A 26,658-nucleotide genomic window follows, 5' to 3' on the forward strand; every position below is an offset into this window, starting at 1 on the left:
GAGTGAAGGCTAACCCTTCTGGTCTGATTCCACAGTAGAGCTACTGTAGCACAAATTGCTGAAAAAGTAATAAAGTTAATCCTGGCTATGATAGAAAGGTGTCAGAACGCACAGTGAATCACAGCTGGATGCGTATGAGGTTGCATAGTCTCAGACCAGTCAGAGTGCTCATGCTGACCCCTGTCCATCACCGAAAGCTCTTACAATGGCATGTGATCGGCAGAACTGGACCATGGAGCAGTGGAAGAAGGTGGCCTGGTCTGATGAATCACGTTTTCTTTTATATCATGTGGACTGCCTGGGCCACCAGAAGCTTAAGTGTTTCACACTTTTTAGTAGTGTAAAGTTGATTTTAGATGCTTTTTAATTATATACTGTACCCATTTCTCCTGTGTTAATTCATCTTTCCTGAATGTCTTATATGTTCCTACATCTCTGTGAAGTATTCCCTGCATTTGTTCACTGCTCCTGTATGTCTTCCATGTGTCCCATCACATTTTCTTTATCTGTCTCCCCTGTCCCCCATAAAAACTTACACCTCACCCCCAGGTAACACTTATAGATCCCACGTCCATCCCCAGAAATGTACCTGTCCTTGAAGGTGCATGTCATGTCTCTGTCTGGGGTTACAGAACAAGTGAGATGAGATGCGGAGAGGACAGAGACTCGAGGGGAGGAAGAGGATTTCTGTCTGCACTCAGCTGCCAGTGTGACACTGTGCAACAGACTAACTGCCGGTGCCCCTGCAATGTGCATTAAAGCATTGGCAGCACAATTGCACCCATTCCTTTCTCTTTATGTTTGAATAGTGAACCTCTTCTTCCATGGTCATGCCCGCCACGTCCAGAGGATCAACAGAGCCGCAGGGACCTCACCTACCTCCTTGTGTGTAACAGTCAGATCAAAGTACAGGTATTATAAATAGATAAAAAAAATGGATTTTAAAACATGGCAGTGGCAGGTTACCAGTGGCCTCTCTAGAACCTACTAGGCCCTATGAAGCTGCCTACACCACATGAGAGTGACACACGGAATATTGAAATTTTTTTATTTTTTTTTTAAACAATTTGTGAAATGAATGCCAGTAATGCAAATGATATTGAAGGATTGTTTACTCCAAGCCAATCAGTTCAGAAGAGGCTCCAATCGACTGTACAGACTGCAGAGTGCTTGTCTGTAGCGTCTAAAGGACAGCATCTGCAGGGTGCCCTTCCAGGCACCCTGCTAGCCAGAACCAAGGTCACTGGACGCATTCCCCTAGTTACTGCCGTGTAACTAACCACTACTGTACATAATCATACTGCTAACTAACCACTATATAATCATTCTACAAACGGAATTGGTATGTAATGCCGGCTGCTGTTTTGCCGGCGGATCAAATACCGACAGCATCAGGTAAGTAGTCTAACCCTCCCATCTACCTCCCTAACCCTTCCATAGTGGTGCCTAACCCTAACCTCCCCCCTTAGTGCCTAACCCTAACCTCCCCCATTAGTGCCTAAACCTAACCCTAAACTCAACCGTCCCGAAGGGGTTGCCTAACCCTAACCCCCCCTTTCCGTACCCTAACCCTCTCGGGGTGGGTCTAACCCTAAGTCCCTGCGGAGGTCCCTAACGCTAACCCTACACCCCCCCCCCCCCCCCCCGCGGCTACACCCGGCTTACCTTTGTTCAGTAAGCTGGGTGTCGGGATTTAGAAGTGGGGATAATGATGGGCTTCAGGATTTTGACGCCTACCTATAGTCCCATGTCGGGACGCGGCTGTCGGGATATCGGCGGGCGGGATAGCGCTCGCCGGTATCCTAAGTACATCCCACTGCATAATCATACTAACCGCTACATAATCATACTGCTAACTACCTACATAATTCCTAAACATAATGATCCACACTCAGCTATGTTTGTGAAAATTATATACAGCATGAAATGTATATTGTTAAATATTTACTAATATATACTGACCAGTGAATCTGAAGAAATATTGCTATTGCTGTCTTGATGGCACTGAGAGATGTCTTGCATATTTGACTCTACACCAGCATCTTTTGAATTGCTACTGAAAAAACATAAAAAGATATTTGATTGTAGATTGTACATTATTCTAACGATACGGTTTTTCTACATCTGTGACCATTTTGAAAATAATATAATAAACCTGTCTTGGATCACATGCAGGTCCCAGTGCAGTAAGATAAGACTTACTGAGAATTAATAATAAGCATTCTTACCTTTAGTCAGCAGCTCACTAATGCAATTCTCTCCCCTACTACAGCTTGCTTGATTCAACCTGTCAATAATGAGTATCTCACATGGTAGAAGCATCAGTAACAACTGTAAGTCTGCCTTAGGGCGGTATTCAATTAGTTTTGCATTGGCGAGAAAGTTTCGCCTGCCCGACTTTACGCCTACATCGCGTGTTTTGGACGCGGAAACTTATCGTGCGCGTCCCGCTTTACGCCCTATTCAATTACTAACCAGGCAAAAATGGCAAGCGGCGAATGCAGAACAGACGGAAAGTACTGTCAGAATAGGGGAAATCAGTCTGAAACCCCCCCCCCCAAAAAAAAGATGCACTAACATTGGGGATCAATGTAGAAGTGATCCAATAGCTCTAATAAAACTATTTGGGGTACTGAAGTTGTTTAAAATCCTTGTTATTAGCGTCCTTGTTAAAGTGGTGAAGAATAGCATAAAGCAGTATTTTTGGACAAAATAAGTAGTCCAGTCACATTTGCGGTACTTGAAAATGGGTACTAGCATATTCTTATGTCTCTAAAGTGAAGTTTTAAAAAACGTGAAATAACGCACCTGTTGCATGCACCTGCAATCCCAAAAACACCTGACCCATCCTTCGCTAGTTTTTATGCTTGTCCCCCCACTTTGTACTTTTTCGCCCCCAAAATAAAAGTACTTTTTTGGGGCGTTCTTATGTTTTTTTTTCCGGATTTTTTTGACACACTTGTCCTTTGGGGGCTGTCTCAAGGGTTCTGTGAAATTCTGTGAAATCTCCTGCATTGTGCTATTAGTACATAGCAACAATTCATAAAATTAAGCAGAAACTGCAGTTTCTAGATAATTGTATGGAAGACAAATGATAAACAGGCCGCTAAATCTTATGTAAAACTATATGAATTAATTGACATTTATTAGAAAGAAAAATATACCAAACTTCAATGTATAGGTTAATTTTTTTTCTCCAATTTATGTAAGGCCTTCTATAGTGTATGGTTAGATAAGTCAGTTACTTAACCTTCGATTGACGACAGTATTTTTGCCAAATAAATAAAATGGTGTAAAATGCTTGTAGTTTGGTTAAATGGAGTCATGATTTTCAGATAATACCTTTGAACAATTTTTAATTCTTTTATTTCTGCTTTAAATGGAGAAAATAATTTTAAAATACATTCTAAGTTATGGTACGTTTCATAAAGTGACCCTTTCTGGACTCTTGCTATACAATCTAAATCATTTTCTCTCGTTACCCTCCCCAATGATCAATTTCCCCTATGCGCCTCCTTTCCCCTATCCCACTTACCTCCCTTCTTCCTCTGTCTTTAGGTATATATGGCCCCTTGCACTCCTAGACCTATAATATATTCACCTGTAGCAATCTCATGCCTGCTACAAGTCGAGGGCTAATTTTGTGAGCCCCTCGGCCCTTTTCACACTCCCTTTTTCCTACAATTTTCTTTCACGGCAGGCTCTGCCACTCTCTCCCCTTCTTTATCAATGAATGGATTATTTCAAGTATTTTCATTACGTTTTGCCCTACGTGTTACGTATGGCAATTACCTGTACTGTATTGCTTTCTGTTCTTTTAGTTTGATAAGCTTTAATAAACCTTTACGATTTGAAAAGATAAATTCTCAGAAAAAATATATTTATAGTGTTCATTTTTTGGTTTATTATTGTTTTACTTTTTTAGGAGAGTTTGGTGGTCAATAATGACATTTTAAATCATAAAGTACACGAAAGCTAGCATAAGCTTGAGAGGAGATAAGCACCCTGGGGTCGATTCAGACCCGGACGCTAAGCTGCGCTCTCTCGCTGTCAAAAGTGGCCGTGTATGCAAATTCCGCGATCGCACTGTCTGGTGTAAGTACACCTCTATGTTTTAGAGAACAACAGCAGAGAGAGCGCACGCCGGTATAAAGACGCTCACTTTTCTTTCTTAGCACACGTTATCTCCAGGAAGTGTATGATTAATCAGAACCTTTCGAGAACCATCGGAGCTGCCTGCATCGCTTGAGGTAGACCCTGCCCCACCGCAAGCGCTGCGATCACTGCAGGCTGAAATACAACCAAGTGACATGTACAATGACGCTTCCATGCTAATTATGCACACCCATAAAACTCAGTTTTGACACTGGTTAGAATTGATTTTTTGTTGACGTGTTGTAAGTGGTTGTTGTATTAGATCAATGAAGATCAGTAGTTCTGTGTAGGCGGACTCTGTTATCTTATATTAGGACTGGTGGAGGAGTGAGTTTCCTCTTTTCAGTTTGTGATCGCCTGGATAAGTACACAGTGTCTCACTGAGCATATTTGCCTTTTCTCTTTTATTTCTTCCTCAGCCTTATCCTCCATTTTTCTAACCTCTTGTTCATTTCCCAACCTTTTTCTCTGTCCTTGCTTCTCCAACTCTCCCCCTTTTCTTTTTTCTTTTCCCTCTAACCACCCTTTTCATTCCTCCCACTACTGTCACATCTCCACCCTCTCCTCGCTTGCTGCCCTTGCAGTCCACATTATCAACCTCTCCCTGCTTTGCCAGTCAGCCCGTCCGCGTCATGCCCTGTCCCCGCCGCAATGCATCCCCAGGCGCTGCACCTTCCCCCCACGCGCTGCACCCCCCCACGTGCCGCTTAGTGGAGGCAGCCTGACCATTATCAGCTGCGGCTGCATCCTCTTATACACGCGGGGCACGCACTGCACCCACGTATGTTTCCTCCCGTCCTCCCTCCTCTGCCGTGTGCAGCGACGGGCTTACCGTGCCTTCCCTCTCCAGCCTTGGCTATCCAGGGGAGTGTGAGTTATTGGAATTTTTTATTTCTGCGAAGAAGGTTTCATTGAAACAATTGCAATCATTGCTCAGTCTGTTTAATTTCTCATGCCGGGTCGAACCTATGGGTAGGGTATTTTGTCGCAGGTTGGAAAGAACCACCACAGGTGTTAAAAAGGCCCACCACATGACAAAATGCTCCTTTTAGAACTATTTCTGATTGTAGTGGTGGTGGAGTTGTGGGCTTCACAGCTTAATAATCGCAGGATTGTATTTTGGTGCGATAACCTGGGAGTAGTGCAGGCCTGTTACAAGTCGCGGTCACGACTTGTCTCCTTTGAGAAGTTTACCTGGTCAGGACAGGGTTATTCCGCTTCCCTCAGTTGCTAGCCGATTCGCACGCATCAGCAGGTGACGTGTCATCCACAGCACGGCATGATTGGCCTCTCCTATTTGTACACTCTGGCCTTTTGCCGCCTCACTGACTATAGCGTTCCTGTAGGTCCACTCGGCTCAGCCACACCAGCAGCTCCTGTGCTGGTGTGGGTTAACTTGTCTCTCCTATGACTCCCTGGCTGCACCAGCAGCTTACATGCTGCCATCGGCTCACCTGCCTCTCCTATGGCTTCCTGGCCGCACCAGTAGCTTCTGTGCTGCCATCGGCTCACCTGTCTCTCCTACAGCTCCCTGGCCACATCAGCAGCTCCCTTTCTGCCACCAGCTAACCTGCCTTCCTCACGGCTCTCAAAGCCAAAGTAGACAGGATTGTACACAAACTTGTACACTAAATTGCATACCGGCACTCAAAGCCGACGTACACAAAGTTGTACACAAACTTATATACTAAACTGCGTACCGGATCTCAAAGCCGAAGTACACGAAATTGCGTATCGGCTCGCAAAGCCGTAGTACACAGAATTGTACACTAAATTGCGTACCGGCTCTCAAAGCCTCATAATTACTTTCTTTCTTTTACAATCAGCATCAAGCTGCATCATCGGCTCACAAAGCCGCATCAATTGTGTACTTCATTCTACTACCGGCTCCAAGCAGCACTATCGGTTCTCAAAGCCTCATCAATTGTGTACCATCCTCTGTTACCGGCTCCAAACTGCACCATCAGCTCTCAAAGCCTCATCAACTTCTTTCTTTCTTCTACTACCGGCTCCAGGCCGCACCATCGGCTCCCAAAGCCACATCAACGAGTACTGTCTGTTACAACCGGCTCTAAGCCGCACCATCAGGCTACCAAAACTGCATCAATCGAGTACTGTCTGCTACAATCGGCTCCTAGCCGAACCATCGGTTCATCAGCCACATCATCGACTCTCAAGTCTCCTGGATACCAGTTTCTGTTCCTATCGTTCCTCTCTCCAATGAATCCCATTGTGTCTTCGTGTGAACCTCTACTACCCCGAGATATAAGACCAGGCGGCCGCCTAAGTACCGGTGAACATCTCATAGTTCTAAGGGAACAATGGGTGGTTGTTATTGGCGGAAGACCTCGCTAGTCTGGATTTTAGGGGGTTCACACGGAGCAGGCTTTGGGGTTCGTAAGGAGATTGCTTAGGCATTTAATATTGATATGTCTGCATAAGAACATCGAATTTACAGTGAAGCACGTTCCGGGTGTTGAAAACGAGAGAGCCGATGCATTGTCCCGTTTTCAATGTAGTAGGTTTAGGTCATTGGCGCCTGCGGCTAGCATTTGTGGTTTATCATGTCCTGATCATGTATGGCAGATCATCAGGCCGGCATTGAAGGACTCGTGCTGAAGGCTTTGGCTACGGATACGCTGAAGACCTATTCGGCAGCTTGGAATGTCTGGCAGGCTTTCATTGCTGAGAAGGATCTCGGTAAGAGTTTGCAGGATGCTATGATAGAGTTTGTTTGGTTTTGGCATGAAAAGGGTCATTCAAAGGCAGCGATGTCCGCTGCTTTACCAGGAATTTCATATTTTTTGCGCTTGCGGGGCTCGGTCGACCTGACCAAGTATTTTATCCTCTCTAAGGCTATGAAGGGTTGGGCGAGAGAACAAGTAGGTTTGGGTGATTCGCACAGACCTATAGATACCGTGTTATTGAAGGATCTGGTAGTAGCTGTGTCCGGTGTGGCCCTGGGGGATTATGAGGCAGTTTTGTTTAGTTTGGCTTTAGTTTTGGTATTGTTTGGGGCACTGCGGGTTGGTGAGCTGGCAGCAGCTAGCAAGAAGTATGTTCACACTGTTTTGCAAGAGAATGTGATTGTGAAGCCAGATTTGACTTTAATAGAGGTATGGCCTTCTTCTTGTCTCGAGGATGGTTAGTGGTCCTATGTGGCAGATGGCGGTACGTTGTCAGCGGACCCCTTATTTGGAGGAAAGCAGTGCTCCTCTGCAGATCAATTTAGAGCAGCAGTGCTTGGCTAGCAGTTCCCCTTTTAGGGAAGCGAGTCGGTCGCTGCCTTTGGGGAGGACCAGGTCTACATCCTACGGAGGGATCCGCACTGTGCTAGTTAAGGGGAGGTGGTACTACCCAAGTTGGTTTGCGCACGGGGTGGAAACTCCACCCCTATTTTAGTAATAAATCTTTACATGGGCTGTAGCCGAGATAGCACTGTTTTTTCGTCACCATGCTTGAGTCCTCCGGTATCAGAGACGCCGTGACGTAGACTGGAGGCTTAGCCATATTTTTGCAAATATATTCAACCGAGATCTCTGAATTATCTACCACCATGTAGCTTTTCAATTCTTATTGCTGATTTCATTCTGAGTGCTGGGGGATTACTTTTTGTTTCTTGTATAGACTAACCCCTCCCTTACATGCACCTGAGTGATATTACTGAAGTGATTGACTAAAGTGTTAGTATGTTTTAATAAGAATAAAGCAATGTGTTAATAGGTGAAAGTTGTAATTACAATGCTAAGAAAAATAAATAAATATTTACAGAGACAAGAGTCTGAAAAATAATCTGCAAGGGCTGTTTAAGGCATGTTTCCAATAAAATCAGTCTAAGTATTCAGCAGCATGCTCAGACATCGCTGCACAAGCACCAAGCAATGACTTAGCAAAACTCCAATGCAAAAAAGCTCTAATCAGAAGCTGATGAGAGATGACTCCATAGACAAGCAGAGTAATGGTGCGTACACACGGTATGATAAAAATGCACGATATGAACAATAACAATATCGTTCATATCGTTATCGTTCACTTTTTTGGTGCCTTCCAACCCTCAAATGACCATCAATGCGCGGGCACGTATGGATGATAACGATATCGTCCATCGGCCGTGCATGCAGGCCAAACTAGTCGATATCGACCAGGTTACATAGGGACCCGCGATTGTTGGTCGTGGTTCGCTGGCCCGTTGTTGGTGGGTTGTGGTGTGCTGGATGATCGATAGTGATCATCCAGCACACCGGGAAAGTGCAGGGAGATGTCAGCGATATAGTTATCGCTGACTGATCGTACCGTGTATAGGCACCATTAAACTTACCAACAGTGGTTTGCGTTCACATATGCAGTACACTGTCTGAGGCAATAAGAACAGAGGATTTTCATTGTGCACCTGAGTGTCCACATTTAGATGAAGATGCCATATCAGAGATGCTGTTATTGGTGTAAACTGCTGAGGCATTTGCAGATGGATTGCCCTATGAGCCGTGACTCACTCAAGGGCCCAGTTGGAGTTGCCAACAATAGCCCCATGTGATATGGACCCACCCATGCAACAATAAGGGTCACAATAGCTTGATGTGGCAGAGGTGGAGGTGATAGTATTTGAGATATTTTAAGCTGTGGATGTGGTTAGGTATAATTATGCTAGTCTTCGGAGACATGTGCAGTCTATTTGGATGATGAAGTATGCAGTGTAGGCACTTGGGAACTTGGTTGTGTCAATTATGGTAGTGTGATCTGACTAGGTAAATAGGTCCCAGGTCAGTGGCTAAAGCTGGACTGCCAGCAAACAGATGAAAATGATCATTCAGACAAGTTTGTTAAATGTTTGATCTAAACAACTTGTTCAAACAACAGTTTTTGTCCATTTTCCGGCATTTGGGAGAAAACTGCTGATTGTCATTTGCTTTCATACCTTACCAGATGTTCATTCCAAACAATCAACTAGTTGGATAGTTGGATGTAAGTTGGTCTAGTGTGTGGCCAGCTTAAGCCAAAAACATCCCTATTACAAATGTTCAACTGAGTATTATGGAGTGGTTGAAGTAGGGGTGTTGGAAGGATTTTTTGAATACATTGTTCTGGTAAATGACATGGTAACAGCTACTTTGTTCAGCCAAATAGCCGCAGCCTGCCTAGGACCAAATGCACCAAACCCCTAGGAGGCATGGTGTCTACCAGTTGCCCAGAGTATGGACAACCAATCTTGGACTAGAATGTCATGAGATCGGGGTGTTAGAATATTGAACCCTGATGGACACACCTTCTTGTCCAAATGGTATTTAACACTGCTTGTATTATATTATGTAACAACGTATGCATGTATTTTAGGTGCATTGTACACTTTTCAAATGTTACCAGGTGGAGTATTACACACTGTTACAATGTAAATCTGCCTTTTGTTTGTGTACCTTTAGTTGTGTACTATGTCTCCTGGCAGTTGCCTCTATAAGTAGCAAGCAGTTATCATAATAAATCACAGCCTGCTTTAGTAGAATTGCTGGAGCCACACACCTCAGGGTGCTTGCAAGTGAGCATAGGACTTGACAAAGTTACAGCTTCAGTTTGAACTAATCACAGGGCTACAAAGGTTTGGCTGCAAGCGAATTGTGAAATCTCTGCACACTTTCCTACTGTCTGTACTGGCCAACAGCAGGAGGACCTTGTGCTCAGTCCCTACCACATGGATAGGAAAGTGAATAGCATAGCTCATTAGCGGGGATTGAGCATCTAAGTCACTGAGGTAAAAACTGGTGAGGTATAAGAGGTGTAATTTGCATTATGGTGATTCCCCTGGTATTGGTAAATTTAGTAAATTTATATGTTGTACATCTGAATTAAAAAGTTGGGTCTTTCGTCCACTAGGTCAGTGTTTCCCAATTCCTGTCCTTGGGGACCCCTAACAATGTTTTCAAGTTATCTTAGTTGGTGCACAGGTGTATTCATTACTGGCTGACACATATTCAAAGAATACACAGGTGAGGCTAATTATTTCAATAGTGATACAAATTTGATATGCAAAACATGCACTTTTATGGGTCATGGAGGACTGGAATTGGGAAACACTGGCCTACAGTAGGTGATTTACTTAACCCACATTAAGGTACTAGGAAGGCCAGGGGCAATGCTCAGATGGCTAACAGAGCAAAAAGAGCTTAACAGTACCCTGGTATCCTCAAAATTAATAAAATACCAGACGTGGTTACATAGCATATGCAGATTAAGATGAGCCCTATAAGGCATGGAGCTCCATATGGTATTTTACAAATGTACCTTCTTGTAACCTTAAACATTTCACATTCAAGAGGATGCATCAGCTAGATCCTACCTTAAATTATAAAATTCCTACCACAGCATTAAAAACTGTTTTCCATAGTGACACCCTGTAGATGTTTCTTTGGCTGCTTCCTATGGTCTTTCAGTTTCTTCAGCTGAATTTCCCCAGCTTAATTATCTAAAAACTGGATGGACAAATAAATAAAATATTCTGCGGTCTGCAGAGCGATGCTGCCAAACTCACACTTAGGGACATATTCAATTAGCCGCGAAAAAGTCCCGGACTTTTTGCATGCCGGACTTTTCGCCGTCATCACTGGTTTTCCATGCAAAAAAGTATTGCGCGCGTTCCCGCTTATCCCCATATTCAATTAGAAAGCGGCGAAAACTGCACCCGGCGAAATGCAAACTGGCGAAAAGTGCTGTCAGATTTGGGGGAATCAGCCTGACAGCTCCCAAAAGATGCACTAACATTGGGGATCATGGTAGATGCCCCCGAATAGCCCTGCTGAAGCTATTTTGGGTACTTAAATGCTCTCATTAGCTGCTAATTAGCGTCTTTGCACAAGTGGTGAAGAATAGCATTTAGCTGTTTTTTGGGGGTGAAAATAACTAGTCCCAAGGACTAGTTATTTTCACCCCAAAAAAACTGGTAAATGCTATTCTTCACCGCTTGTGCAAAGACGCTAATTTGCGGTACATGCAAATTTGGGGTACATGAAAATGGGTGCAAGCATGGTTAAAAAAATCGCAAAAGTTACATTTTAAAAAGCGTGAAAAACGCACCTTCAGCAAGCACCTGCAATAAAAAAAAACCTCACCCATACTTGCTGACCCCCCAAAGTCTATTTCGCTAGTTTTTACGTTTGTGCCCCAACTTTGTACTTTTTCGCCCCTTTTTCAAAGTCATTTTTGGGGGATTTTTTTGACGCAGTTTACCTTTGGGGACCTGTCCTAAGGGTGCAGGGTGGTTTCCCCACCTTTGTACCCCAAAACCACAATTCTGCACTTTTTTCCGCCAGGTTTCATAGGCGAATCTTTTTCTCATTGAGTTTCCGCACCGGTGAAAAGACGCCATAATTGAATACGGGGATAAGTTTTCGCCTGGCGAAATGACGTCACCGGCGAAAACTTTTTCGCCGAAAACGGCTTTCGGACCTAATTGAATATAGCCCTTAGGGGTATATTTACTAAAGGACGGATTTAAAAGACTCTTACTGGCAATCTCTTCAGCTGCTCGCAAAACTATTTTACACTTATGTATACAGAGCTCTCCGCCGACCGTTGAAATGTTTTAAAAAAACTTTTTTATGTTTCATATGGACTAGCTGGAAGCCTTCCTCCAGAAAAAGATACGTACAGTACTAGACGATTCTTTGCAACGTGGGAGAGTTATATTGAGGTCCTCCCTGTTTCCACTATGGATGCTATTGCTTCTGTAGCACTTTGTGGTACGAAACTCTTATTCTTCTTCAAGATTCACCGATATCCTTTTAAAGTACCAAGGTTGTTTGGTCCAGCTCCAGGGCCTCTCCACACTATGGGCAGAATTTACGAAGCAGCGGCTTCTCAGCGGGTTGCAGGTACATATTTAAAATGGCAGCACAGCGTGCTTTACATTGTGTCCGAGTGCCGTTTAAAATATAGCGGCTACAGAAGGCATTGCTTCGTAAATTCTGCCCTTTGTATGTTTTTGTATTGTGAACTATTATATGTTATTGTATCTATCGCACGATCCATCGTACCTCACGTAACTTGACTGACAGATCCCTGTATATGCCCAATCACCATCTTGTGCAGCATCGTGGGTTGAATGAGAAGGAAGGACGCGATGAGCCTGCACACCCAAATCTGGACTATATTGTTTTGGTGAGTATATTGTTGCTGCATTGATGCACCACCAATGTGAGCCACCCATTGTCCCCCTATAAATGTATGACCCAGCCACCGCCCCCTTATATGAGGTGGACGGTGGCTGGGTCATGCATTATACACCCTGTCCACAAATGTGAGCCACCCACCTACCCACTGCCCACCAATGTGAGCCACCCACTGCCCCCCTATAAATGCATGACCCAGCCACCGCCCGCTCATATGAGGCGGGAGGTGGCTGGGTCATGCATTATACACCCTGTCCACCAATGTGAGCCACCCACCTACCCACTCACTGCCCACCAATGTCACGGGCCACCTATTAAATAGCTAGAAAATATGAAAACACCATAACAAACATATTACAGCACCATAACAAATATATTATAACACCATAACAATATATTATAACCCTGTAAAAAAAGACATATTAAAATACCCTAACAAACATATTAAAACCCTGTAAAAAACATATTAAAACACCATAACAAACATATTAAAACCCTGTAAAAACATATCACAACACCATAACATGAGCAAACACATTTAAAAATGTACCTAAAAATTTAAATATCAACATTAAAAATCACAAAACTATTTACTATTATTGCTAAAACTGCATATGTCCATATATTTCTTCTTCCTAGTAATGTCTATTTATAAGGAGCGAGAATTTGTCACTGAAGCCCAAAAAATTGGCAGCATTGGAGCAGTTGCTGGAGTACACCAAAAAGTTTGTTTCGGATGCTACCCTCAAAACTGTCCGCATCAAAATATAAGGACAGTGTGCGTGAAGGAACAGTGTACAGTGTATGTAAGAAAGTGGATAATTCCAAGCGGTCCGGAGCGGGCACCGACGACCTCTATCATCCCACGCTGTGGTACTACAACCCGATGACCTTCATCAGCGTTCAGGAGCCACAACGCCAGTCTCTGGTCTTGATGGCCGAGCGAGAGGGAGAAGAGGAGGTGGCAGAAGTGAGTGGACCGTCTAAGTAGATTTTGGTAAGTAGAGACACAGGCCCTCATTCAGACCCGGACGCAAGTGGCCGTTCGTACGTTCGGCGTACGTAAAAAAATATGTAAATTCAAGCACTCGCTCGTATTTTCGAACATCCTCCCCAAACTCTACCGACCCCTCCTCTAACTAACGAGCGTGCCAAATAGCGAGCGTACATCCCCGAAGTGGCTTGAAGGGAACGCACGCACAAGTACAAACCGGAAGTGGGACTGTCAGATTCCGTTCACCTGCTCCTTTTTTCTGCCTACCTCCCTCAATCGTATCATGCCAATCAATATATCAATTAGCTTAATTGTTTTTTTTTTGTTTTTTTTCACAATGCAATAAACTTTAATCTTGTCCGTGTTTGTGTTTACCCGCAGAATACGTACGGCTTAAACATTCGCTTTTATTTGTCAAAATACATGTTAGAGCCAATTAAACAATTGTTTTATTTGTTTTTAACCACGCATAATTTCCTGGGTTCATTTCTTTATTTAAATTTGCTTACGCATGTCACTGCATCAAGCCTATCATAACTCTCAAGAGATTTCTGGCCCTGTCGAACACATGACTCATACACTAACCAATAGAATTGGTCCTGTTAATTACCCAAATGCATTAGCCAATCAAATTTATTTTCGGGTCTTTATTAAAAATGATTTTTAACAAATACACCATTGCCATCATGAGAGCCTCGGCATTCACCAGGCGCGAGCTGCTGGTGTTAACCGAGGTGATGGATAGGCGGATCACCAGCCAGCCTCCACCCATCACAAATCGCGAGAAGCGTTCCGCATATGCGGAGGTACGTGGCCGCCTGCGTTCCTTCGGCTCACGCCGCCAGATCGGCCAGCTGGAGCGCAGGTGGTCGGACCTGCAACGGCGGACGCCCCGCTTGCTGGCATGCTTTCGCATGCAGATCGCTGAAAGTAAGTTTTTGGGACTGTGGTTTTCATGTTTATCTTTGTGTCCCTAACTGCGTGTGCATGTTTTCATGTATGTCCTATTTATTCATTGTACTCATATCTGCATGGCCATGTTTTCATGTATGTCCTATTTATTCATTGTACTCATATCTGCATGGCCATGTTTTCATGTATGTCCTATTTATTCATTGTACTCATATCTGCATGGCCATGTTTTCATGTATGTCCTATTTATTCATTGTACTCATATCTGCATGGCCATGTTTTCATGTATGTCCTATTTATTCATTGTACTCATATCTGCATGGCCATGTTTTCAGATTTGTGTTGTCAGAAATTAGTGTTTTACTCGGTTTTGGTTGAAACTAACCACAATTTGTTTCACATCTTTTAGGGGCACAGCGAAGACTACGGCGTCATCGCCATCCAAGACGGCGCTCTCGCCCACTCTCCCCAACCCCAAGCCAACCCTCCACACCCCCAAATTCCCCTATTTCCCCCTCCTCCCCAGCCTGCCCAGACCCTGTGGAGGATATTTCGGGGCTCCTTCCCCTCCATCCCAATTCCCCCTCTCCTCCAACCACCCCTCTTCTAACTACCCCCTCCCCTGAATCCCAAATCACCCCGCCCAGCTCTTTGGGGAATGGAGGCACCTCTGAGGAGGACGAGGGAGTGGCTTCAGGAGCGGCCGTTATTTTGAACGGTATGGTTTTTTTTTGGTTTATTTTTCGGCAAAAACTGTTTGGATGTAATCATGTGTCGTTCCCTTTTTTTGTGTTTTTATGGCGAATTTTTGGGTGTTTTCTGGTTGTCTTTACCTGTTACTGCTGATTTCACCATACACATATCACACCTGTCTGAATCTGATTTTTGGACTTGTAATTTTGGGGTAGACCATTTTGGGGGGCTTGGTTTTTTCGGTGTAATTCTGCTTTGGGCCACAATATTTACATTTTTGGGTAGCTTGGTTTGGCTTGTTTTTTAATGTGGTTTCATTATTGATGTATTAATCCCCACACTTTTCTAACCCACAGAGGAACAGAGGCGTATGGCTGAATTAGCCGGCTGTGTGGGGCGTATGCGGGAACACGTCATCGGGCTGCTGGTGGTCCTTGACCATATGTCGGTCCTCCTTAGGAACCAGTTTTAGTTTTTTTTTTTACAAAAGATAAATAAATTAATATTTTAAACTTAACGTTCTGTCTCATTCCTTGTTTCCAAATCAGAGATTGTTTACACTGACATAAGTAGACTCTTCCAGCAAGGATTTGCAATTATTGTCACTAAGATTGTGTGTTGTATTTTTTAGGAAAACAGGCACAAGAAACACCTAACAGTAACAATCTGATTGGCCTTTTTTGGTGTTGTACAAATTATATATTACTACATTTTACATGTTCCTATTTGGGGGGCAAGCTGCTTAGGCCGATATTACGAAGCCAACTGATTGTACAGGATTCCTTTGGGTGTTGGTTTGGACCCAGAAAACATCTTACATTTTAGCTCAACTTGCGTCATTACAGGCTTACCCCTTAGGCAAATGTAACGTGTGTGAACCTGGTTACACTTGCTTGTAATGGGCAAAAAAAGGTACAAAATTACACTCTCAAGACATTTATTCACAACAAAACTAAAATAACAAAGTGTTCACTCACAAACAAAACACACAGTGATAATCATAAATACAACACATACAAAAAAATTTAAAAAACACACAAAAAATCAAGAACTGGTTGACGAAGGACCATGCCAACATGATTCCACAAATGTGGCATTGCAATATTGGTTCCATAATATATTCCCAAAGTTTCCACATGAAGGTTTTTTTAGGGTAGCAGGAAGTAGTCATCGTTGGAGTCCCAAAGATTATGAAAACAAACAGAAGATGGAGAAAAAAAAAAAATTAATTAGATGTTCTCAAACAATCCGTACCACATTGTGTCTAAACACTGTTGTTTTGCCAATATTTACCTAAAATATCTGGCCACCACATCATCGCGTATGGCCCCCCCACATACTGACCTCCGACCAACCTCGGGGGGGCCATCCTCAGGTAAGGCATCCTCTGGCTGCATTGGGACACCACTCCTTATGGCGATGTTGTGAAATATCCCACACAGGACAACAATTTTCGAAACCATATCCGGCAAATACATGAGCTCGCCACCAGAGTGGTGGAGGCATCTGAATCGGCCTTTTAAAAGGCCGATACAGCGCTCCACCACTTGCCTGGTGGCTGTAAGTGCAGCATTAAAATTACTTTGTGGCCCTGGTGTGGGAGCCAAATAAGGAGTGAGCAGCCAGGGCGTGCAAGGGTAGCCACTGTCTCCTGTGAAAAAGAAGTGACAACATCAGGATCACTGTGTATCAAGCTTAACATTGTTATGTACTAAAGGTCTCCACTTACCCAGAAGCCACGCATCACCAGCTTGTAGGTTGTTTAATTTGTGCCATATCCCTGATTGCCGGATGACGAATGAGTCATGTGCACTTCCTGGTAATTTTGCATTCAGGGACAGGATCTGGAGGGAGGCATCACATACCACCATTACATTCAGGGAGTGATAGTGTTTACGGTTGCGAAATATGGCCTCCAGCCATGCTGGAGGCTGAAGTGGTATGTGAGTACCATCCACAACCCCTATGATGTGTGGGAAGCCAGCTATTTGGTAAAAATTGGCCTTGGCCACACTAAGGGCACCCATATCCAAAGGCATTTGAATAAAATGATGGAGGTGCTTGAAAAGTGCCTCATCACTGCCCTCAGGATCCGGGAAAAGGAGGATTGTGAGATGCCCGCCACTATTCCCACCGTTGTTTGAAACGATCCTGAGGCACAGAAATGTAACACCGCCATAAATTGCGTAAGTGGTGGTATTGCTGTAGGACTGTCAATTTGCCACTCAAGATCACTCTCTATTAATGAGAGAGTGTCTATGATGATTTTGGGAGGAAGACGGTAGCGTCTTAAAACCTCATCATCGGGCATTCCAAATAGGGTGACACGTGTTCGAAATATCTGGGGCCTTGCACGCCTACGATGCCTACGCCTGGGACGAGATTGAGGTTGGTCGGCTTCCGGGAGCATGGCCAGAACAATCCGACCCAGATCAACCTGAAATGGCAAGATTTGAATGTAAGGCTTTTTAACCCCCCCAAAAAATAGATTTTTACTTAGCTTGATGATACCATCCATTAATTTATGCTGGGCATTTCTGTTGCAAAATTGGGTGCAAGACAAAATATAAAAGGGGAGAAACACACATTTGCCCAAAGAGCAAAACGACATTGTGCAGACTACCTCAAATTGGGGCCAAATGTAATCAACAAATGCTAAAGGGAAAACACAACCAATTTTAGGGGTCTAAATAACAGTAAAAAATGCGCTAATTAGTTCGCCAATACCAGCCACAATAGAAACAGGTAATAATGCGCTAATTAGTTCGCAAATACCAGTCACAATAGAAACAGGTAAAAATGCGCTAATTAGTTCGCAAGTACCAGTCACAATAGAAACAGGTAAAAATGCGCTAATTAGTTCGCAAATACCAGTCACAATACAAACAGGTAAAAATGCGCTAATTAGTTCGCAAATACCAGTCACAATAGAAACAGGTAATAATGCGCTAATTAGTTCGCAAATACCAGTCACAATACAAACAGGTAAAATGCGCTAATTAGTTCGCCAATACCAGTCACAATAGAAACAGGTAATAATGCGCTAATTAGTTCGCAAATACCAGTCCCAATATAAACAGGTAAAAATGCGCTAATTAGTTCGCAAATACCAGTCACAATAGAAACAGGTAAAAATGCGCTAATTAGTTCGCAAATACAAGTACAAAAATACGCAGATAGAAAAAGACGAAGTTTTAGAAACATTTCAGACTAATAAAAACAAAGGTTACAAGTGTAAGGTCAAACAAAGTTGCGTAAATACAAACATGAACATTTAATAACCAAGTGAAAAAATAAACTTACCAATAGATAATATATAAGTTTCCGGATCAAAAGGTCGTTGGGGCAGAGCCAAAAAAAAACCTAACAAAGATGAAATTACGAAAAATTAACGTTCAAAAATTCAGGAAAAGAAGGAGACACAAATTGAACAAAAGTTAGCCTGCCAAAAACTTACCAAATAAAGAAACGCCAAAAACAAAACCACCAGAAAAAATGCGAACGGAAAAAAATGAAACAAATTTAGCAAAAAAAAACAACTCCCACCAACGCCAACTCCAAAACCCGCCAACAATCAACTCCGACCAACGTAACCTCCAACAATCAACAAACGCCACCTCGACTCGAGACGCCCCAAGCCATAAATAGTGTTTAGTTTCCCGCACAAATTAAGGAGGGATCATAGGAACACACAATCAATGATGCGGCCGAAAAATAAGGACGCATGTATAAATACGTCACGAGCCAAACAAAAAGTTCTGGTGTATTTCTTGTTTTGAGCTAAGACATGGCTACAGACCAGGGAAACAATGGGCAACAGTCTGGCGGTAAGTATTTCAGGCATTTCGAAACAATGATTAATTTGAAACATAATATAGTGCAAGTTGTGAAGTTTACAATTCTCAACATTTAAACAAATAGGTGAGGAAGATGACATGGAAGAGGCTGCTGGGCCCAGTATTCCGGCCAAAGCTGGCAAAAAGAAAAGGCAGCCACAATTCACAAGAAAGGAGATGGAGGTTTTGGTTCAGAAGTGTGTGGACATCCTGCCACAGGCAGACAGGAATATGAGTGCAAGCCAGAAGTGGAGAATGTGGGAGGAGGTAGCCGTTGCGGTCAATAGAGTGGGTGATTTTGTCCGTCTATCCCGGGATGTCAAACGGCGGTAAGTAAAAACTTGATCACCCAAAAAAACTGGGGGAAAGAATGCATGAATAATGGCTACTTTTTCACCAACAGATGGCAAGACTTCAAATATCGCCTGAAACAAAAAATGGCTGACAGGGCTAGGCATGCAAGGGGGACAGGTGGGGGTCCCACCCCTGTGTCATTGGAGTTGAATGATTTAGAAGAGCTGGCACAGGGGTGTGTGCAGGCTGTGGAGGTGTTTGGCGTGTCCAACATGGATACGGACATGCCAGACTTTGCGGCTCCTCATGTTGTCCAAGGTAAATATTGTGATGTCACCAACTCTGAGATGTTAATGTGCCAATATGTAGATTCTAATGTGACTCTTTTCTCATTTTACCAACAGAGACACAGGCGGATGAGTCTGCTCCAGAGGGGAGCCTTGGCCGCAGAATTTCTGCAGGCTCTGCAGGGGAGAAACCAGTACATCCGGCTGAGGACCCTGCAGAAGCCAGTCCTGGGCAATCCCCCTCACAGGCAGTGTCCCTCCTCACAGAACTCAATTTTAAATCGGATTTCCATACGGAGATTCTGCAGAGGATGGACGCCAGTCTGGTACGGGTGGCTGAGGCCCTGGAGCAAAATGCTGCGGCCAACGTGACCATTGGTCAGGCCCTGGCGGAAAATACCAGGGCCAACATCCGCATCGCCAATGCCCTGGAGCAGCTCGTTCGCCAGCACATGGTGGAGCCGACCTCCCTTCCTGCCGGAACATCAGGATCCTCCACCTCTGGCACAACATCAGCCAATCCTCCAAATGTGCCTAGCCCTGTGCCTAGTCACGAGGCCACAACATCTGCCTCTGGACAGGCCAGCCCGATGACATCCCGGACCCGGTCTGGCACCCACTCTCCCCCTGCCAAACGGGGGAAAAAACGTTGACAGCACTGGCTACTTTTCCCACACTCCTTCTGTGCTTGCCCCATATTCCTTTCTGGCCAAAACTTCCCTCTCCTTTCTTGTGAATTGTTTTTAATTTTTAGCTTTACGTTTCCATAACTTTTATGTTTGCACAATTATTAAAATTTTTGGAATTAACGCTGCAAAAAATGTTTGTGTAAAAAATGTGCATGAAATTTATTTTTTATAGAAATAAATTTGCCAAAAATGTACGACTTTGTATTCTGACATTATTGTAAAAATGGTTTACATTTAATCCTGGCCCACAAGGCAAAAACGCGCACAACCAACATTTTACATGAGAAAAAAAAAGGGCTCTTTAAGGAACGTTTAAAAATTTACATAAGGATGCAAATTCACCAGGCAAAAGCAAAATGGACAAAAAAACACAAACATGATGTCATTATTGTTACAATAGGCCAAAAACCAAATACTAACCCAAAAATAAACCCCCACAAATGTACGCAAATTGATTGTGTAATCCTGACATTAGCAGCTATGATTTCCACCTGCGTACGGTTTTGTGCTATCCCAAAAAACTGATTTCAAAACACATACCAAGCCGGTTTTCAATCCAACACTAATTGATTTTCTGACAAGCCGTGATTAATCGATGCAACATCGTGGAGTGCCGGGACGGAGGAGAAGGCCATCGCCAATGTGGTCGAGTAATCCAGACCCTAAGCTGTGCGAGCATTTTGAAGGGAAAGAGGATCATCCAGTGACGTATGAGTTGGTACGAACACATTTGACGTTCGCATCTGATAATGTATGTACGCCCCAAAAACGCCTCGCCACGCCTGCGTTTTCCCATCTCCACCCCCGTCAACGCCCAAAAACGCCCTGTTCTGTCAATCACATTTGACATGTCACTTCCTGAACGCTCTTTGACGAACGAGACAAAAAAAGCTTGCAATCTGCCGTACGCACATGCGCAGTGTTACACCGACGCATGCGCGGTTACTCAACATCGGAACGCAACGAGCGTACTGCTGTTAACGAACGGCTCTGAATGAGGGCCACAGGACCCAATTCAGACCTGCTCGCAAGATGCGGCCGCTCGCTCCCATCGCATGCATATCCAGTGCACGCCCAGCGAAGCAGGCTGTCGCACGGCAAGGGATTAGCACGCCCACTATGTCTTGGCGAGCGATCACTTTGTATATGCAGACGCCCACCAGCCATTCATAAAATGCCCACTTGCGTACTTCGGCCCTCATTCAGAGCCGTACGCTCTGAGCAGAGCGCACGCTCTGAATGAGGGCCGCCCTCCATGAAAATGGAGCGTCCTCCTGGACGCTCGTATAGCTGTGGGTCACCACCCACAGCCTATACGAGCGTGCATTTTGATGGCCGCGATGGTCGTGACCATCGCGACCATCGAAACTGCGAGCCGGAGCCTGCGGTTGAGGTTTTCAACCGCAAGCTCCGGAGTGATTTTGGCTCTATCAGAGCCATAATCACTCCCACTGACATCACTAGTGATGTCAGTGGGCCGGCTTCTGATGGGAGGCGTTCCCGTGGGGGAGGCACGCCTCCCGTCAGGGAGGCACGCCCCCGGCACGCCCACCAAAGGGGGCGTGCTGTCAATCAACATCGACAGCACGCCCCCTTTGATCAGACACAACGAGCGAAGGACTTTCCTTCGCTCGTCGCGTCTGGCGCATGCTCAGTGCATAACATCGACCCACTTGCGAGCGGACAGCCGCTCGCGAGTGGGTCTGAATCAGGCCCTTCATCTCCAGGAAGTGCATGAAAACATTGGACCATCGAGCACCATCGGATGTGCACATAGTGCTTGAGGTTGACTATACCTGGCCGCAAGCACTGCAATCCCTTCAGTGTGAAATACAAGCAGGTGACGTGTACAATGACGTTGCCTGTTAATTATGCACGCCTATGAAATGTCGTTGAAACACACAGGGACGCCTGCGTTCGTACATCCACTCCCCCGTCTCTAGTGGCCTGCCCCTGTCACCACCCACAAACGGCATCTCCTGTCACTCATTCAACTGGGCTGTCTATGCTGAGCGAGTGAGTGCTTCCTGATCTGTCGCAGTGGTTCGCGTGCACGCAATGTGATGCATACACATGCGCAGAACGCAAATATCGGCCAGCAACGAGCGATCGCATCGTAGCGAGCAGGTCTAAATCAGGTCCACAGTTCATACACCAAAACCTTTTTTTTTTTTTTAAACGAACATTTTAGAATAATCCCAAATGTTATCTCAGACAGTCCTCCTGCCATGGCACCGCACCTGGGCCCTGATTCAGACCCGCTCGCTGCCGTAGGCAGCTCGCAGGGTCTGTGGGCATTTTTTTTTTCTTTTTTTCTCTCCAGGCCGCTCGCAAAGCTGTGAGTGCCCACCCACAGCTTGTGCGAGTGGACTGGAGACCGTCACGATTATCGCGACCATCGGGCTTGCGACGAGACCTTGGGGTAGGGTCTCGGCTGCTGCAAGCCGGAGTGGACTCCCTGCTCTAATAGAGCAGGAAGTCCACTACTGACATCTCTAGTAATGTCAGTAGGTCCTCCCGCAAACGCCAGGCGTTCCTAAGGGAACGCCTGCGTTGTACAGCTACCCCCCTACCCGCCTACAAAACGGGGGGCAACCTGTCATTCACCATCGACAGCCGCCCCGTCTTGTAGCAAGCCCCGCAGCGACTAAAGCTCAGTCGCTCATCAGAACCTGTGCACGCCAGACCATGCCCACCGACCACTCAACGCCCCACAACATCTTCCACACCTCCCCAAAGAAAAAAAAAAGGCAGGGGAGAAAGCAGCAACAGCAACCTCTTGAGCCTGAGGACATATTCCTGCAGCAGGCGGAACAAATCCTCCAAAAACAACCAGACCATATTGATGACTTTACATCACATATGAATAGCACTATGCGCCAAATGAATAGCCAAACACAGAGGGAGTTCCAGAGGCTGGTCTATGAGCTGCTGATTAGGGGCCTGATTCAGACCCACTCGCGAGCGGCTGTCCGCTCGCAAGTGGGTCGATGTTATGGACTGAGCATGCGCACGACGGAGGGAGCTCCGTCGTGCGCATGCGCCAGACGCGACGAGCGAAGGAAAGTCCTTCGCTCGTTGTGTCCGATCAAAGGGGACGTGCTGTCAATGTTGATTGACAGCACGCCCCCTTTGGTGGGCGTGCCGGGGGCGTGCCTCCCTGACGGGGGCGTTCCCACGGGAACGCCTCCCGTCAGAAGCCGGCCCACTGACATGACTAGTGATGTCAGTGGGAGTGATTTTAGCTCTGATAGAGCCAAAATCACTCCGGAGCTTGCGGTTGAAAACCTCAACCGCAGGCTCCGGCTCGCAAATTCGATGGTCGCGATGGTCTCGATCATCGCGACCATCACAATGCACGCTCGTATAGCCTGTGGGTGGTGACCCACAGCTATACGAGCGTCCAGGAGGACGCTCCATGAAAATGGAGCCCGGCCCTCATTCAGAGCGTGCGCTCTGCTCAGAGCGTACGGCTCTGAATGAGGGCCTAGGTCTCTTAATTCAAATCTGCATGTTTCAACATATATAGCTGACCCTCTTATGTACTCACCTTCCCCAACCGCCTCTGTGAGACGGCTACTCCCCCACCCAGTACCCCATGCACAAGCCAGGCAATTTACACTGCCATGTTGGAGGCAGAAGATGATTTGCCAGATTTTTGTAATATGTAATGTATTTTTTTTGTATTATTGTTGCCTGTACTATCACCAAATTTTATCACTCCCAATAGGTACTGTATAGTATACAGTGGTGATTATGCTGATTGGACAAGGTCACTACACACATGGCGCAAGTACAGATTGATGGAAGCCGGGGCCACAATCTGTACTTGTGCAATGAGTGTATTGGCCTGTTCAATCTGGCATCTGACCCACCGTATACCATACAGCAGCCTAGCTATTGACTGACCTAGTGACTGATGAAATTTGGTGATAATGCTGTTTTCTACATTTTATATGCATACTTAAAAATTTATATATAAAAAAAAATCTTAGTTATTACTGTGCAGTGTTGTTGGCACAGTGTTGTTAATGCAGCCGACAATACTGTTATATAAAGTGTTAAAAAAATAAATATATATATTATGGATGCGAGTGCAAGCTGTTCGGCGCCAGTCTTTATTGTACAATATTAGAAATTACATAAAGAAAACATAAACATAAATCCTAGCCCTCTCTGGGCTCTAACTTTACAAGTGATTTCCCTCACTACCAGAACCTGGCAGGGCCTAATGCCCTCACCAGCAACAAAGGCACTGCACAACACTTACAGTTAGGTTTCCAAGTGTCTCTGAGCAAACTCCCTGCCTGCTCTCCCAGGTGAGACACTCAGCCCCAAACAAACCAAGCATATCTTGGCCACTCTCAGCTGGAAGCCCTAATGAGCCTGTTACCAGGCTGAAAGGCCCAAAACCTGGAGTGGCCGTGGGTGGAGCCCACCCTCTCCTCACACCCACACCCCCAGGTCCCAAACCGGCTTTTCAAAAAGCCGAAACTCAAGCTTGCTTCACTGCAAACTTTCTCCTGGGGGTTTTAAAACACATAGGTCAGAAACCTAGGGCAAACGTATCTATCACTGACCACTTTACCAGTGATCCTATCACTATATATATATATATATATATATATATATATATATAGTGATAGGATCATTGGTAAAGTGGTCTGTGGCAGGTACATTTGTCCCAGATTCCTGTCTTGTGTGTTTTAAACCCCCAGGAGAAAGTCTGCAGTGTAGCAGGCTTGAGTTTCGGCTTTTTGAAAAGCCGGTTTGGGACCTGGGGGATGTAGGTGAGAGGAGAGGGAGGGCTCCACCCACGGCCACTCCAGGTTTTGGTTCTCTTAGCCTGGTAACAGGCTTGTTAGGGTTTCCACCTGAGAGTGGCCAATATAAGCCTAGTGTGTTGAGGGCTGATTGTCTCACCTGAGAGAGCAGACAGGGAGTTTGCTCAGAGACACTTGAAAACCTAACTGTAAGTGTTGTGCAGTGCCTTTGTTGCTGGTGAGGGCATTAGGCCCTGCCAGGTTCTGGTAGTGAGGGAACTACCTGTGAAGTTAGTGCCCCGACAGGGCTAGGATTTATGTTTATGTTTTCTTTATGTTGTTTCTGACATTGTACAATAAAGACTGGCGCCGACCAGCTTGTACTTGCATCCAGTCTGGCGTACTGTTTCCCAGCTGCTGTGTGTGAAAGGAAGGAGTCCTCTACCCAGGAGAGGGACCCCCTAACCTAACTGTGTCACAATATGGTGGAGAATGCGGGAACGTGACGGTGGCCCGCCAACTGATGTGCCTCCCATTGAGGTGGGAAGTGTTGTTGGGCCAAGTGGTCGTCTGCCTGATTTAGAGGTCAGAAGAGAGGTCTTTGCCGTGGAGCAGTTGAATGACCCTACCTTGGTAAAAGCCAGGGAGAATGTAAAAGTAGTTGATGGTAAACCCGTAAACCCTGATAGTACTTTGTCCTATCCCCACATGGCAATGTGTCAGGATTTGTTATATCAGGTGACTAAGAAGGGGGAAGATATTGTGGAACAACTAATAGTTCCCAAAGCCTACAGAAGAACAGTGTTGGATCTGGCCCATGGTCATATCACAGCAGGCCATCTAGGGGTAGAGAAAACCACTGAGCGAATAATGCAGAGGTTTTTCTGGCCCGGGCTTCATAAAGAGGTGTCTGACTTTTGCGCATCCTGCCCTGAGTGTCAGTATCATGCTCCCAGGCCACATTTTAAGGGTCCACTAGTTCCATTGCCTATTATAGAGGTGCCGTTTGAAAGAATAGCGATGGATTTGGTTGGACCCTTAATGAAGTCTGCCAGGGGACACCAGTATATTCTGGTCATAATGGATTACGCTACCAGGTACCCGGAAGCGATCCCGTTGCGCAATACGTCAACCAAAACCATTGCCAGAGAGCTAGTTCATGTCTTTAGCAGGCTGGGTATACCCAAGGAGATACTAACTGACCAGGGTACACCGTTTATGTCAAAAGTCATGAAAGAGTTATGTCGCCTGTTCAAAATTGAACAGTTAAGAACTTCGGTTTATCACCCCCAAACCGATGGGCTGGTCGAGAGGTTTAACAAGACGTTAAAACACATGCTTAGGAAAGTGGTCGACAAGGATGGTAGGGATTGGGATTACTTATTGCCGTATTTATTGTTGGCCATAAGAGAAGTTCCCCAGTCCTCCACCGGGTTTTCACCCTTCGACTTGTTGTATGGGAGACACCCAAGGGGGTTACTAGACATTGCCAAAGAGACATGAGAGGGGCAGTCTAGTCCTTACAAAACCGTGATTGAGTATGTTTCTCAAATGCAGGAGAGAATTGCTGCGGTAGTGCCGATAGTGAGAGAGCACCTGGAACAGGCTCAACAGGCACAGCAGAGGGTATACAACCGCAATGCTCGGTTACGCAGCTTTGCTCCTGGGGACAGAGTGTTAGTATTGGTTCCCACTGTGGAAAATAAACTTTTGGCTAAATGGCAAGGGCCCTTTGAAATCTTAGAAAGAGTGGGGCAGGTCAATTACAAAGTTTACCAGCCGGGGAAAAGAAAGCCGGAACAGATATACCATATAAATCTGTTAAAGCCCTGGAAAGATAGAACGGCACTATCGGCCGTCCGAGCCCCTCCAGTAAATC

The 26,658-nt window shown here is 45.2% G+C and overlaps 1 protein-coding gene across 1 annotated transcript in view; it reads right to left on the minus strand.

Annotated features, from left to right (window-relative positions):
* The window catches only part of PCNX2 (pecanex 2), a 449,190-nt gene that overhangs the window by 397,533 nt on the left and 24,999 nt on the right, over nt 1–26,658 (minus strand). Inside the window, exon 3 of the mRNA XM_088448947.1 lies at nt 1,963–2,053. Within this exon, the coding sequence (XP_088305073.1) occupies nt 1,963–2,053 (91 nt within the window). The remainder of the gene's footprint in view (nt 1–1,962; nt 2,054–26,658) is intronic.

The sequence above is a fragment of the Taudactylus pleione genome, unplaced genomic scaffold (genome assembly GCF_031769625.1).
Source record: "Taudactylus pleione unplaced genomic scaffold, aTauple2 ptg000473l, whole genome shotgun sequence".
NCBI classification, from domain to species: domain Eukaryota; kingdom Metazoa; phylum Chordata; class Amphibia; order Anura; family Myobatrachidae; genus Taudactylus; species Taudactylus pleione.